This window comes from Vidua chalybeata, chromosome 7, assembly GCF_026979565.1.
Source record: "Vidua chalybeata isolate OUT-0048 chromosome 7, bVidCha1 merged haplotype, whole genome shotgun sequence".
NCBI lineage: Eukaryota > Metazoa > Chordata > Aves > Passeriformes > Viduidae > Vidua > Vidua chalybeata.
Genome location: NC_071536.1, coordinates 39,067,772 through 39,083,787, shown reverse-complemented (window position 1 = coordinate 39,083,787; position 16,016 = coordinate 39,067,772). Strand labels below are relative to the sequence as shown.

The following is a 16,016-nucleotide window of genomic DNA, read 5'->3' as shown; positions in this document are numbered from 1 at the left end:
TTTTGAGTCTTCATCTTGCCAAATAAGTCCTTCAGAAAGTAAGAAATAGCAAAGTATAGGATCTGTATTTCTTTTTCTACTCTAACAAACCAAAATGTGACTGTCTGTCTCTGTTCCCCATTACTGGACATGTAGTTGGAAAAGCTGGGATAGAGTTTCTCCTGTAACCATCAGGGACTGCATCTCATCCCACAGGTATATTAATAATCTTTATTTTGTATGGAAAGAGTACAGTAGCTGTGCAAAAATAGAACTACAGGACAAGACTAATATAGGACTTGTACAAAATATCAAAGAAACAGTAAACAATAAATAAGCTAAAGTGTAATGATACAAACTGCAAAAGGATGTGTAGAGCTGGGTACAGCTGTTTACAATGTACACAGAACACTGTAATCAAGCATGATGGGAAGAGTATAAAGCTGAACACTCCAACTGAATTGCACTCATAGGAATGTCACTGCAGCAGTTCATTTTCAGTAAGTTCTTGCCAATACAAATCCTCATTTCCTTAAAAAGCCAACGTCTCAACTTCATCCTGTCATGCAACTGCACATACGCTGTTCCTCAAACTTTCACGTTCACTCCATCCCTTTCTTGGGTTTCCCATAAAAACATTTACTAAGCATTTAGTTGTTGTACCTTTTCACAAATAAACAATAAATCATTTTGCTTTAAGATAGCACCCAAAGGTGATTAGATACCCTATATAAAGTGCGATTATTGTTAATAGGCCATAATATTGTGTTCTTCAGTGCAATAACCAATATGGTCAAAGCCTCTCAATACACATGCAAATGTCACTCATTTTATTTAATTTCTTCTATTTACTAAAAATAGTTATATTTACACGTCAAAGCATGGCTGCATAGTTTACTCATACACAAAGTATTTATGCTTCCTAAATGTACATCATGCAACTCTAATTAGATCCCACTAGAAAAGTGATAAAATAATTTGATTTTTAAAAAATGCATGCATGTACAGATCTGAGTATTCTGCAGCAGATTATCTCCCTTAGCGCTGCTGTGAGACATCAGCACGTAAGCATTTGAGAGGCACGAGTACTATGTGTGAGATGCAAGAGAACCAAAAGCCAAGATTGAAGCTGTATGTGAAAGGAAAAGCTTATTTAATGGTAACATGTAATGGAAAGGATTTCTCTGCTCAAGTGTCTAGGCCAACCTAATTGAGTCTTTCTACACCAATTTGTTATTCCAGTTACTGTCACTGCCCTGTGATGGTAGGAACAGTTGGAAGTGGTTGTATCCCATTAAAGACTGCTCCCTTGTACCTGGCCATGCCGAGGCAGTCGGTGTTTTGTAGAGCAGTCAAACCCTGTGATGTTGTGAGCCCAGTCTAGCCCGTCAATGTACAGGACAGAATTTATACATTTGATTCAATGAACGATCGCTTTGGTTTTGCCGTGGTGACGTGACTGAGGTGGCCGTCCTGAGTGCTGTGGGATGGCAGTTTGGCTACAGCATCAGGGTATAAATGAGAACCTTGGTTGGGTGATCTGCTGTCTGTACAGTGGGGAGGAATTTGGCAAGTGAGCTCCTCACGTTCTTTTGCTTGCACGCTGCTCTGGCTGCCATCTCCCAGGACAGCACCTGTAGAGGATCCCTTAGTTGAGTAGTGTTTAACTGAGAACTGCTCCAAGTTGGAGGGCTGAATGCCTGCAGAAACAACATTTGTGGATAATCCATCTGCTGTCTGAGAGTGCCAAGTGCGACTAGATTGTGTGTTTTGCTGCTGAAACCTTGCAGTCTTGTCCATGATTCCCATAAACGGGGTATTGCGAGGTCGGTGCTCAGTGCCCTGAGCTTGACTGATGTTGGTCTCCTTGAGTCGAACATCTGGGCCCAGCCCCTTAACACTGCCTGACAAACTGCTGGCTGAAGTGAAGCTGCTTGATGAGCTGGCAAGAATCACACTACTGGATGGAGAGCCAGAAGAGCCACCACTGGGTACAGGGCTTTGCTGCCTTGAGTCACTGAAATTCATTGGAGCAGAGGCTGTTGATATGTCACCAGGTTTAGATTTACTAGCAAAAGAACGAGAAGAGAGAGTTTCATGATCCTGTGGATGTGAACGCTGGCTGGACACAAACTTCTCATTGTGCAGTTCAGCAGTGGGATCTGTGGAAATGCTTCCAGATGACAATGTGCTTGTCCCATCCACCTGTTGACTTCTACAGTGCCGGATGGGCAAGGGACTGTGGGGAAGATGCTGCAAAGATGATTGTGGCTTGGTGCTACATTGACTGCTTCCTAGTTTAGATCCAGGCTGGATGGAGCTCAGATGCTGATTAGTTTTTACAATCTGTGCCTGCTTTGTTGGCTGCATGATCAAGCCTGGCTCTCTCAGGTACTTGTTGCTTGTTCTGCTTTGAGGGGACACACACTGAGCTTTCTGAACACCTTCTTGAGGGGTCCTGCTGAATAATGAAGCAGCTGAGGAACACTGCAGCCTTTGTGGAGGAGAAAGAGATTCATTGGGGTGTGGCAGCTCATCTTCCCTGTCTTGAAGATTAAAATTATCATTCACACCTGGTACAATTCCTTCCTCCTCATTATCAGAATTGTTGGTTTGTTCAAGTAGCTGTGGAGACTGATGCTTCTGTTGCTGTGCTCTCTGGAACTGTTTGCACTCCTCTTCCACCCGAGCCAAGAGGCGTTTTATCTCCTGATTGCTGGGGCATATCTGAGTGGCTTCCCGTAGGTCAGCGAGAGCAGCAAGTAGTTTTCTGTTTAGGAAGAAATAAGTAAACAATGAAAATTGGGGCAAATCTGTGTCCCTGCATTACCTACTACTAATCCACCTCCACCCTTTCAGCGAAATGTCCTGATTTGTTGCTTCCTGCTGCAGGTGGTGACAAATTAGAACTGGAAGTTCTCCACCTCAGGAAATTCTTAACTAGGGTGGAAGTGCAGACCCAACCCTAAACACTTCCCTAAAGTATCCTGACACCCCATGCAGGCAGGCAGAACTCTCTGCTGGGAACACCAGGAACTGACACTTTGTCTCACAAGGTCTTCCACAGTTACCTCCAGAGTAGGGAACCTGCTGAACTCTGCTTCATGACCATTTATTGATGTGTTTAGAAAAGACATGGTGAATCAAAAAGGCACCTCTTCCTGTAATTCAGCTACACCACTATAGTTTGTTACTCTTTCAACCTAAAGCGATCGTTCCTCCTCTGTCCTTTATTTTTGTCTTCAACTGCTGATTCATCATATTCTTTCCTATCAAAGCAGCCAGTAATAAATTGTAAGCTTGGCAATAAATAATGACGTGCTGGAGTTGGGTGGCACACTGCTGGTCACATTCTGCTGAATCATGTGGAGCAGCAGACCCATTCACTGTTACATTTAAAATAATCCCTCTTCAAATGAATTTGTTACTTTCTGGACTGCCTCATAAGTACTTACAGAGTACTCAATAACCACTATTTGGATGTGGTTGGCTTTATCTGATAAGAGAGATCTAATACAGATGCAAAGTGCACTAAAAATAATTTTTTCTTTGCAAATTTGAAATGTAACTAGCAGAAAAGAACAAGTTATTAAAAATGGCAAGTTAAAAAAAAAATCTGTGCAGACATGCACAGAATCAAACAGTACCTGCTGTTCCTTTTGGCTCTTGCTCTGGCGTAATAGGCTTCATAACACTTAGGCTTCAGATCCAAGGCTTTGGTAGCAAACTCTTCAGCCATTCCAAAATCCTAATAAAGGAATCCAACACTCTCGTTACACAGTACCAGGCAAAGCAAGCTGCCAGCTGCGGGTCCTGCTCTGGCTCCAGGAGCACAGCCAGCGCATGTGGCAGAGGCTCCTGCCCCAGTCTGCAAGAGCAGGTATTTCCTCAAAGCACACACGAGCACAGCCATGGCACCTGGTTGTGCTGGTTGATAACAAAGGTAGCAGTGTTTTCCATTCAGTCTTTTAAAAGTACCACAAAGATCCAGTAGTTCCTCATTCCACAATGACTGCATGATGTAAGACCAGCTGTAATAGATCCCCCACAGCAACACGCCCTCATCTTATAAGCCACCCATTTATTGGCATGATAAAGCCCAAGATCAGGATATAGTGAAAAGGATTCTAAAATAGCACAGATAGATGTCCACATACAACCCCAGTAACGCAGTAGGATATAAGTCTCAGACTCCCAATGCCCAAGAGGCAGCAGACTAACAGCAAGAGCTTACATTTGTTTTGCGGCGACATCGTGACAAGTTCAGGTATAATGAAACTCTCAGCTCAGTGAAGGCTTTCATTTCCTCACCAAACCCTTCCCTTGGGAACTTCCTCAATGCATACTGATAGCGCTGTGCTGCTTCCCTCATCTTGCCTTTCTGCAAATTTTAGGAAACGAGATTTTTCACAAACTTTCAATATTGCAATACTATTGCCAAAAAGCATATTTATATTTGACATCTACCAAGAACTGCCCTTCAAGTAGAAAACACAGAGACAGATTTTTTAATAAATATACACAGTATGAACTACACTGTCAAAAAAGCACAGTGAGAACCTGCATGTTAATCAGAGTTTGTCTCCCTTTCTGAACTCATGTTTAATGGTATTTGACAAGGATAATACTTGAAACTAATATGTACTACTAGTACCAGAAAAAAAATCATATAATCTGATATATTACTACTCTGTTTTAAACAGATTATATAATTGAAAAGGAGGCATAAAGGCATTCAGTCTACCTTCAAGCAGAAGTCCATTGTTCTGCTGCAAGAAAAAAAGAAAAATCTACGTACTTTATAGAGCATATTTCCTTCTTCCATCAGTTTCTGCAGAAGAATCAGGAGAATATCGGGTTTGGAGGTGGCCATTGCCCACGCTGCATTTCCTGCAAGTTAAATTTTAAGGCTATCTGACAAAAGGGAAGAAAGTGTGTTTCTGCTGTCTACCACAGTAGAAAGCCTGGTCCTACTTCAGTATATATTCCACCTACATGGAACCAGTATTACTATTATCATCATAATTAGGGTGTACACATTTAAAATGCATCTATGCCACCACCTGGACAGCAGCCAGGTATTAAATGGTCTGATACATTTCACCCCTGTGAAGGAATGTATGGAAGTCACAATTAAATTCAGGCCTAAGTAAGAACCTGTATTTGATCACACTTACTACCCAAATAATATGAAATAGTGATTCAAATGTACTAAATATTCAGTAATTATCACATATACAACTGCATCATGTACTTGCCTACTGGCAATACTTAACTTACATTTCTTTGGCCTACCCTTTGCAAAAATACACAGTTCTATAGTTTATTAGAAGAATGTTATTTAAAAGTAAAACTTCCTAATCTAAATCATTAATAGTGTCAGAATTATGTATTAGTAATAGCACAATCATCATTTTCTTGTCTTAAGGCAATATATTAAGGCAGAGTAACCATATACAGTGACTCCTCCAGACGTCACCATCAGCACACATCAAAGAAGGAGCACAATAAAAGCACAGTAAAAGTCCTTGCGCCTCCTCACTTCTAAAGTGAGTCTTGTGTGTCTGCCTTTAAAGGAGATTGTTTCTCTTGGGTGGGCATCAGCAAACCAGATAGCCTGCAAAAATCTGGTGTTTTATTTCATCTACTTTACAGAAATAACTAATTCTGGCAGAGCAGAACCCAGTTGTTTGCCATGGTGCAGGGCACTTTCACTAACCCAGCTTAGCTCCCTTTCTCAGCAGCATGACCACGACTGAGGTATTGCGGCAGCCGATCGCTCTGTCCAGTGGCCTCATGCCACTGTGGTCCACATGCTCAATCATTGCTCCTTTCTCCACCAAATACTGCACCTGGGAGAAGAAATGAGACATGCCTTGTAACATGGCTTCTGGTAGGAAAGGCAGAACAAGGGAATATTTAAGGTACCATGTAATCTTCTTTGAAACACACTAGCATATGCTGCTGAGGACAGTACAGCCATCTACAGGCACCACAGCACAGGCAGGCTGGAGGGAAGCAGCAGTTCTTTCCCATAACCATTACTTGCTCAAGTGCCACCAGCAGTGATCTTGTAAGGGAAGAGGCACCAACAGTCCTGCCCATGGACAAGCGCCATGACCCACAGCCATGGGCCTGCTCAAGAACCTCTTTACTGGTACTGTCCCTGTCCCAGCCTGGCCAGTAGCTGAGCACAGACCTACTGAAGGGACCTGTCTAGGCAGGGAAATGGGAGCTGGCACCACTCCAGGACAGTGACCTACAGCAAATGCAGGGACAGGAAGGAGCCTGGACACCCCTCATTCTCCAGCAGAGTCTCCAGTACCCAGTGTCACGGGCAAAAACACACACAGTGTCTAAAAACTACCAAAGCCACTACGGAACGTGAGGACTTATTTACAATTTCAAGTTAATTCAGACAAAGGCTGAATGGGACAACATGCTGCAGTGAGTTAGATGCCACAGCAGCACCTGAAACAGACCTTGTGTATGCGAGCTGCAGAAACACAGATGTGAGAGTGAGAGGCTGCGTGTGCTGTTCTGTCTAGTTCCTTGCTGACCTCTCAGATCTGTCCACAGTGCACACAGACCTGAGTGTGCCCTTCCTCTTCTTACACCTGCTCTTAGGGTATTTCCTCTACGAAGGCACCAACTGACCAGGACCCTGAGAAGGGACCTCTGTGGGTTTGTAGCATAATTCTGAGCTTCTACTTATCTAGAAAATGCTTTCCTGAGCAAACATTTTCATTGCAGTCAAGATGAGAGGAGTGTAACCCTTCTGGCTACTTTCCCAAATTTCCTATTTTGGTAGGCAATATTTTTTCTGAATTCTAAATTTTTGTAACTTTTTATTGAATGTTATGTGTTGCTATACTTACAATATCAGCATCCCCATAAAAAGCTGCCAAGTCTAGAGGTGTTCGTCCATTCTTGTCTGTCTGATCAGTTGCTGCACCTTTTTCTACTAAATACTGAACTACTTCCTTGTGGCCTTTCAGACATGCCCAGCTCAGAGCTGTCAGTCCTTCCTTGTCCAGAGATGAAACAGTTGCACCTGTAAAATGAATATGAACTTTGTTATGAAGATTCTCTGTTTAAATGGAAAAACTCCTTAACATACCCAGATGCAATCCCTGGTGCAGCTGTAATCTGCTATTTATTTTCTACCTTCAGAAAGGAGAAATTCTACAGTGCTCAGATGTCCTTCACAAGAAGCCACCATCAGTGGTGTCCGGCCTTGCTTGTCACTTAAATTCACATCAGCCCCGTGCTCCACTAGAAGTTTAGCAATCTGAAACAGAAAATATCAAATTAAAAATATATTCCTTGCACCAGTGGGGGTTTAGATTGGTTTTAGGAAAATTTCTTCTCAGAAAGTGCTGTCCAGCCATGGCACAGGGGCAGGGGTGGAATTCCCATCTGCCTCATCCCTGAAGGGATTTAAAGCCACGTGGGTGTTACACTTAAGGACATGGGTTACTGGTGGCCTTGGCAGTCCTGGGGAACAACTGGACTTGATGGTCTTGGAGGGCTTTTCCAATCTTACCCACTCTACGATTTTATGGAATTGGCAGATTGAGGTTTCAGCCATAATATCATGAACTTTTAACAAAGAGGACTAAGGTGGTATTTATGGTAACCACTGAGAAGTTCTATGTAGGCTCAAGCCCTGACTGCAGTTCAAGGCCTTCTCCTGACAGGAGAGGCCAGCATGAGGAAGGCTTCTGAATCCAAGGTTCTCTCTCTGCACAGCAGCAGTATAAAAGATAAAAGATATGAAATCACCTCTGATCTTGGTCTAGGAAACAAAATATTTTAAACTCACATTATTTTTCAGGTATATTATAACTAAGACTGTTGTGAGGCAAATGTGCTTTTTAAGTTATTTCCAGGGATACAAAGGGTTTAGAAGTGAAACTTCTGAGCACATCCCTCTGAAGCAGATGCAAACATGTATTAGAAAACTGACACTAATTATTTTCAAAACTAGAGATGGGAGGAAAGAGGGACCACCTCCCAAAGGGTCCCCAAAGCTGTGCCAGACCTGCCAGTGGCCCTGCCGGACGGCGCAGAGGAGCGGGGGCACGCCTCTCCTGCTGGCTCTGGTCACGGCCGCTCCGTGCCCCAGGAGTAACCGGCACACTTCCAGCTTTCCTCTTCCTGCAGCAGCTGTCAGGGCTAGAGAAAGCATCTGCATCAACATCAGCTCTTGGCTCATTTGGCCTTTGGACACATGCACAGTATGTGAGTGTTACTGAATCCCCATTCTTTCAGCTTTTCACTGTGATACTCACTGAAAGCTGAAAAGAACAAAATCATTATTTTTCCCCCTATTCTATTTTGCTCATATTGTGTTTTAAACAGAACTTGAAATTTAAATTTTGTTGTTTGTGTTGAAGCCTCACTAGTCATGCCAACAAGTATTAAAAAATGAGTTAATGTGTGACTTATGCAAGAATCAGAAAAGGACTTGCTCCTCCAGCTTCTAAAGCCTAGTAACTTCCATTTTCTTCTAAGAAGTGGCTCAATTTGTGAATTTCCTGTTACTCATTTTTAACGTTTTCAAACATGATCAAGTAGAATTTTTTTTTTTTAATTCCAATGAATGCTGAAAGTAAAGGAAATTACAAGCACTGCAGGAAGAAGTAAATTTTTCTTTTTTAGCACTTATCTTACCCATTCCCTCCTCAGTCGATGAAACTGCACTGTGTAACAGTTATAACAACTGTTTAGAGCTGAATAACTGGAAAGTAACTGTTATGGATATCAATATTGCATGCAAAAGAGTCAAGCCTTGTTAAAAAATCCCCCTTTTAGGGAGTTCACTTCCTCAGTGACTGAAGATTCCCAATGTATTATGCACGGATATAAAAAACACTGACAAGAAAATATTGAAGAACAAAATTAATTTAGAAGCAGATGTATGGCTTTTGGAATTCACTGGATTTGCAACAAGGGTTTTGTACACATGTAGGAACAAAGCACATCTGCTTCTCCAGGATGTGAGAGGCTGCTGACCATCATCCCAATGCTGCTCCCCCACCCTTGGCTGTTTCCATGGAATGGAGATGCCACTCACAAGGCACACCAGGGAACTGCAGTGCAGGCATTACAGTCTGCCTTAAAAACTACATTTGGCCTTTCCCAGATGACCAAAGGCAGGTCTCTCCTTCCATTGCCTAATCAGAACAAATGAGGTGATGGCCAAGCATTCCCTGAAAACTAATGATATATAAACAAAGGTTCTCAAACAGAGAATCTAAAACTTAAGCACTGTATTTCTACAGTTTTCCATTTAGTTAAGAAGTCAGTAATTTACAGTAGTTTTAATAGAAAATAGTCCTTCAATACTTGAGATAATAAATTCAGTAAGTTAAAACCATACTTATAAACTGCATTTTATTATTAAAACAAATATTTTTCATTATTTTTATTATGGAGAATTAAATTTTAAAAGTAAGATTAAAAACTCTTTATTCTTAAATTAGCAATGCTAATTAGGAAACACACAAGAAGGGAAATACCTGTTTCTCCCCACAAGGCATCGGTGTCATTGATGTCCATGTCATGGTCTTTTTCAACTGTCAAGATGTAACGAACCACCTGTCAAAAACAGTGAGCAGAGATGTGCTGACCACAAGAGCATCAGTTGTCACTCATATGATGCAGCAAGGGACAAAAAGATGTAAAACAAGTGAGAGTGCTTCTCTCTCTATGCATATAATCAATAGAAAAGAAAATCAGTATTACTCAGAACAAAATCAGTAGGACTTCAGAATGACTTGAAGACAAGTGAATGTTACTGAAAACAGTTTAAAAAAAGCCCAGTGCTCTTCTGTGAACTTATTGTTTGGCATGACTATGATTTAATGAGTTCCCATGTGGCCTATATAAAACAGAATAAACAAAATAAACAATGGCAAAAATAAAGCCTCCCAGTTCAGTGAGGAAATTCCAGATCATCTAAAACAAGAGAGCAAAAATGAGAATATTTGCATGCATTTTGTAAAATGGTGATACCTAGGTTTTTCCTTCCACATTGGTTATAGCTTTCCTGTTTTTCTAAATTTCTTCCCAGAATGGTCTAAGCATATGTTGATAAATGGCAATTTTTAAAGCTGAAATAAGCATTAAAATAAGTGTTGTTGTGTTTCTAGAATATTAAGGAAATCAGTGTTTTGAAACCACTTGCTAAAAGATCATTAAATGAAAACTTTTTCTCATTACTGTTTCAAACAGATTTTCTAATGGAGCACATGGTCACTGAGGCTGCAGTCAACAGGTGAGGGAGGAGAATCATACTAACAAAGTTTGGGATGCTACAGGAAAAAACAAAGGCAGAAAGGGAGAAAGGATCTGTGTGGTTTCAAACTGTCTGAAAACTGCTGCATACAATGTATGGAAAATGCTAGAATTCAAAATGCTAGGACATAATTTGTTTAAATTCCTGAAACACTCAGATCTTCTTTCCAGCTAAGAATACAGCTTCTAAATGTCTTAAAAACAGAGAAAGACGAACATTTTTCACTTATGTGTTTATGATTAATGTGATCTCTTTTGTTGATATTCAGGAGTTGACTGCTTTCATTTAATCAGTGGACAGCAAACAAGAACTTTTATGGGAGTAATGGAATTATCCATTCATCCAAGTTATCCATAGCTCAGAATCCTCAAGTTTTTATTGTGAGATAGCGATGGCTTATATACACCATATAATAAATTAACTGCACATAGATGTGTCTATATTTGGATCATCTAAACAACTTCAAAGATCAGACTCTTTATTTTATAGCAATTTAAAGCTAGATTTAAAAGAAGTAAATATTGAAACAGCTTTAGTGAAGAGATTTTGATTCCCCTTTGGTACATCACTTACTACATAACCAAGTCCCCTAGCCTACCTGATCTTCATTCAAGTATCTTTACTTAGCCATTACTTTTCTATCAAGGTTACAGTTTATTTTCCCAATGAACAGAAGGCATACTTGTATTACCTAAATATCTAAAGCATTTTAAGTACTTCTTATGTGTTTATTTTTAGTGTTCCTTCCCAAATTTCTGTCCAAAGTGACACCGAGCTGAAGTTTCTAAGTTGGCATATGCATCAAGCTAAAAACTGAAGCCTGTGCAATTGCATGCAATGAAAAATTGGAAGAAAAAAGTCAGTCTAAAGTAGGAACATACTTGGGTGGGTCAGTGATACAGAAAATCATCACCACCACCAGAGATTTAGGACTACTTCCAAGGACAGGGAGGAGAAAGTATACAGAAAATTACATATAAACAAATCCTGAAGCAAACTGTATTATTGGATACTCAGCTAGAGCATTTAAACCAGCTGCTAATACATACTACAATAAATATCGGAAGTGCCAACAGTTCTTTCCAAGCCTCTTTTAAAAATAGCTGCAAGCACTGTTGTACAATTCTGATGATTTCAAACAGATCTGGAAGTACCTGTATTCCCAACCCACCTGGCAGTGCCCCATGCTGGCAGCTGCTGTGAGAGCTTGTTGCAGTGCCTGGCGCTTCCTCAGTGCATCCTGTTCTTGGGAGGGAGCCACCCAAACCAGGCCGAGCAAGAACTCAAGGATTCCGCAGTGCCCCCTCAGTGCACTATGGACCAAAGCACACTGGCCCTTCTTGTCTGCAAGGTCAGCCTGAAGGGGGGGAAAGGGAACGTCTGAGGTTAAAGGATGCAATGAAATGCTGTGGAGAGGAGATGCTTCAAGGCACTATGAGAGAGCAGTGCTCACTCCTAACTTCCAGGACAAGGGGGAACATCTGGGGAATTACAGGCCCAATAGCCTCACCTGAGCAGCTGGGAAGGTGATGGAAAAACTAATCCTGGAGAGCATTGCCAAACATAGGAAGGACAAGGTGAGCAGGACCAGTCAGCATGGGCTTGCCAAGGGGAGATTGTGCTTAGCCTGCTGGACAGCCAGCGGCTCTGAGGGGACCAGAGGGTGGGTGAGGAGAGCTGGGGGTGCCTCTGACCTCGACTTTAGAGGGTCCCAACACTCTCTCAGTAACAGTCACTGACAAGCTGATGACAACAGGTCGTGAAAGTACACGGTGAGGGGCACCCAAAACTGGTTGAACAGCTCTGCCAGAGGGTTGTGACCAGTGGCACGTGCAAAAGGCTTCACGGAAGTCTGGACTCACCCCTCAGGCCTATGTCTGATAATTATACACTTAAGTAATCAATAACAGCTTTTTTAAGCCTTTGTATGACTCTTCTGGCTGCAGGCTTGGCAATCTTTATGCACCAGCTTACCTTTGCACCTTTTCTGCACAGCAGTGACACGATGTTCATGTGACCTGCAGCGGCTGCGTAACTAAGGGCTGTCATCCCATTTTCTGAAGTTCCATCAATAGCAGCTCCAAACTCGAGTAAAAGAGTGACCATTTCCTCATGTCCAAGGTGTGACTGAACACACAGCACTGGAGCATTATTCAGTACTTCAGTTCTGTAATTCACGTTTGCTCCTGCCAAAATCAGCAGCCGACTCACCTAAAATTTAATTTAAACAAAACAATGTTTTCCTCAGATTTGTCTGAATTTGATATCTTGATCAGGTACTCATTTGTTACACCCTAATTTTGATGCAGATTTTATTGGCAGACATCAACACATATATAGCAACATACCAGTTTAAAATCTTCTCTTAGTAAATATATTATTGTATTACTGAGCACTGCACTCTGAAGAGAAGCCCTGTCTCTCCCCTGAAACCCACTACTCTCATCACAATTGCATGTGTGACTTGCTGCTACTCTGCAACTACCTCCATTAAGAGAGAGCCAGATTGCATAAGAAGAAAATCTCAAAAAAAAACCAGCCAGAGCATGCACGTGTGTGTTTATGTACACACAAATTTCCAGTCAAAAGCTTTAGCAGTTAGCTCAAGTTACAGCTGACCGACTTGGATTTCGCTATCCATCATCTGGGGATTCAAATAACAGTGCAAAGCTGTGGTATTTTAAATCCCTTCCTCTCACAGTATTTTCCCCTTTTACAACTGACACTTTCCCACAGAAGCAAAGAGCACTGAGCTCTGCCCAGCAAGGCCATGTGGGACATCTAACCCCCAAAAATGCAGCCACACAGTCACCTGTGCTACAGAGCACAGCCACAGAAGAAAAAAGGAAAAACCCTTCTTTCCATCAATACTATCAAGGGAAACTGATTTGAACTTTAGCAACAGCTTACAAAAGTATGTGAAGGCTTGTCACAAAAGAGTTCAGATCCAGGTGCTTTTCTGCTGAAGGGTCACACTGACTTCAGCATTCCCCTGCCCAGTGCCAGACAAAGTGCTGGTTGTACAGCCCTGCTGATGTTCTTACCTTCACGTTGGGTGTGTAGATGTTTCTTAGAGAAGCCAGGGCTGTAGACAGTCCATCAGTACTATAACCAATCCATAAGGCTTGGAGATGACTGGAAGAGATTCCGGTCCTTTTACTGAGACCCTATCAGAAATGATATAACAAGAAATCTCTCTATAGAATTAGAAATTCTATTTTAATCTACAACTCAGTATAAAAAGAAATAAAATCTGGATCGATAGCACTACCAAGTATTTTGCATAAGCTCCCAACAAATTATTCAAGCAAGCCAGAGGAGAACCTCTATGATGCATTCATACGAACAGGTCTTAAAGTCTACTAAGCTGCAAGCTTTACCTTGAAAATATGAGCTTTAAGTATGTGATGGCCAAGTTCCATAGTTTGTTGGCGGTTTAACTTTCCCTCCTGTCGAGAAAACATGAAAGCCAGCAGAGCATGTCCATTCCTAATAAAAGGGATTAAGAGAGAACCACTTTTATAACTGTATCTCAGAAAATATTCTAACACATCTTTATGCCTGTTATAACAGTTCAACATACCATCGCATCTAAACAAAATTCTTTCCATAATGAAATAATGCAAAATGAAAAACGGCAAATTTTGAAGATGAAACACTCCTGGTATTTGTTTCCGTGCTGTCCCCTCACAGGGGCCCTATGTCAGCTTTGAAGTGGTTTACATACTGCTCCCTTTTGCATTCTCAGAGCCAGGAACTGCAGGCATCTCAGAAACAAACCAATCCTCTTAGAAGCACAAGATCGGAACACTTGTGAAATTTGAGTGAAAACATGTATTTAGTAATTCTGCACCTACATTAGTGGTGGTCAGTGTTCTAGGAAACAGTGAGAGCAGCACAACCCTGAGAAAACAAGGTTACCATATACTATTTGTTAATCACACTATACACTGGAACTGGGCAGTTAGCCATATGCTAGCTGGACTCTTCAGCTGAGGGGGGAAGTTGTGGGAAGCGACTTCTCACCCCATCTTCAGACATTTCTGAACAGAACTTTCCACAATCAGAAGCTTTTCCTGGGCCAGGCAGCTCCCGCTGCTGCTGGGGCAAGCACTGGGAGTTCCCAGTGTGGTGGGACCAGGGCTCCACAAGGCCCAGTTCCACCTACAGAACTGGTTTTATTACAGCCACTTGAAAGCTCAGAGAATTCTTGCGGTGGTAATAATTTTAAATACCAGCATTATTTATTCTTTTGTAAAACCCAAAAGCTGTAAACCCCAAGGAACATGAAAAAAAAAAAAAGAAAAAAGGGGAGCCGACTGTGAGAACATGACAAACAGTAACAGCCACTGTCTCAAACTCAACCAACTCTGGCTCTCCAAGTCACAGAAAGTGAGCTGGAACAAACTAGAACAATGCCAGCAGGATATAATTACAGCACAAAATGTCTCAACATTTTTACTTAAAAAAGCACAAATGATCTGTTCCTTCTATTCCTGCATTCTACATTACACAGACAAGGTGCTGCTGCACAGGATCCTAAACAATTTTGCTGTGTTAGTAACAATATAGCACTCTCATTTCTCCATGAGGGTAGCAAAGTCAGAGCAAACTTCTGACTTCCAGAGAGTCAATTATGCATTGTAAACTTTGAATCTTAAAGTCACTTCACCTCTAAATATATAAGTTTTCGTTTCGGAAAAAATTAGGTGTACTTGTATTTTAACATCACTCTTTCCTCTCACCAATTGCTGTAATCAAATACAAAAAAACCTAATTTTGGTTATTTGAACATGCATTACTGCAGTTTTAATTTACCTTGGCTCACATAAGAAGTCAGTATTTTCACCTTCTGCTCTCCAGACAAGCCATTCCCTGAAGGAAGGATGGCAGAACATGCGTGTTTTGTCACGTCTTTTGATCAGAAAACATGAAAGGGCTTCCATCCTCTGGCTGAAGTCTTCCCACTGTTGTTCACTGCTTATCTGTCCTGCATTAATAGCCTGGAAAATCTGGTCATCTGTCATGGGATGCAGGGATGCCAATGCCACATTCAAGATGGGCTGAGCTCGCTCAAAAGCAGAGTTTGTCATGAACTTCATATTGCACTGCAGTAAGTACAGCTCTGACAGAGACACAGGAACAACCTTGTAGCTTGCACTTTTGATTACTAAATGACCTTTTTGGAAAAGATCCAAAGTGAGTTTCAAATAGAGGTAAGATCCCAGGCTTCTCATGATCAGGTGGTTACTCACTTTCCCAATTGTAGCCACATCAGCTTTTCCATTTAAAGACATGTTGTTTATAATTTCTTGACTGTTATTAATTCTGTACTGAATATAAGCATTCAAATCATCGTGAATGCCTTTGTTGTCTGGAAAATTATCCAGGGATATTGCGATAAATGGTAGTGAACTTAACACTTCCTGTGAGGGAGAGAGAGGGGAAAATAGAAAAAAATAAGCAAACCAAAGATATTACAGTATTCCAGCAGTGAGAACTCAATGATGAATCTCTGTTACATTTCCCTTCTGTAGTGAATAAGAGATTAAAAAGGAATTCAGTAACCCTGAGATGGTTTTGCAAATATTGCCTCCTCATAACAGGGAGAACAGTATTTCTACATTTTATCATTTTTCATAGGAAGGTCTCAAATATTTCACTGATCAAATTCAACAATTGAAGGGGATGAGAAATGACCACTTCAAAGTCAAGAAAATTGAAAACATTTACC

General features: G+C 41.3%; 1 protein-coding gene across 5 annotated transcripts in view; it reads right to left on the bottom strand.

The window, feature by feature from the left end:
* Positions 1-155: 155 nt before the first annotated feature.
* Positions 156-16,016, bottom strand: part of TANC1 (tetratricopeptide repeat, ankyrin repeat and coiled-coil containing 1) — a 60,537-nt gene continuing 44,676 nt past the window's right edge. For all 5 annotated transcript variants that reach the window (XM_053947952.1, XM_053947953.1, XM_053947955.1 and 2 more), the window contains 14 exons: positions 15,101-15,708; positions 13,663-13,771; positions 13,327-13,449; positions 12,257-12,493; positions 11,454-11,639; positions 9,504-9,582; positions 8,024-8,157; positions 7,147-7,270; positions 6,858-7,033; positions 5,699-5,831; positions 4,778-4,869; positions 4,214-4,360; positions 3,627-3,727; positions 156-2,749 (listed from right to left, as the gene is read on the bottom strand). In XM_053947952.1, coding sequence (XP_053803927.1) covers positions 1,387-2,749; positions 3,627-3,727; positions 4,214-4,360; positions 4,778-4,869; positions 5,699-5,831; positions 6,858-7,033; positions 7,147-7,270; positions 8,024-8,157; positions 9,504-9,582; positions 11,454-11,639; positions 12,257-12,493; positions 13,327-13,449; positions 13,663-13,771; positions 15,101-15,708 — 3,612 coding nt within the window. In that variant the 3' untranslated portion in view covers positions 156-1,386. The remainder of the gene's footprint in view (positions 2,750-3,626; positions 3,728-4,213; positions 4,361-4,777; positions 4,870-5,698; positions 5,832-6,857; positions 7,034-7,146; positions 7,271-8,023; positions 8,158-9,503; positions 9,583-11,453; positions 11,640-12,256; positions 12,494-13,326; positions 13,450-13,662; positions 13,772-15,100; positions 15,709-16,016) is intronic.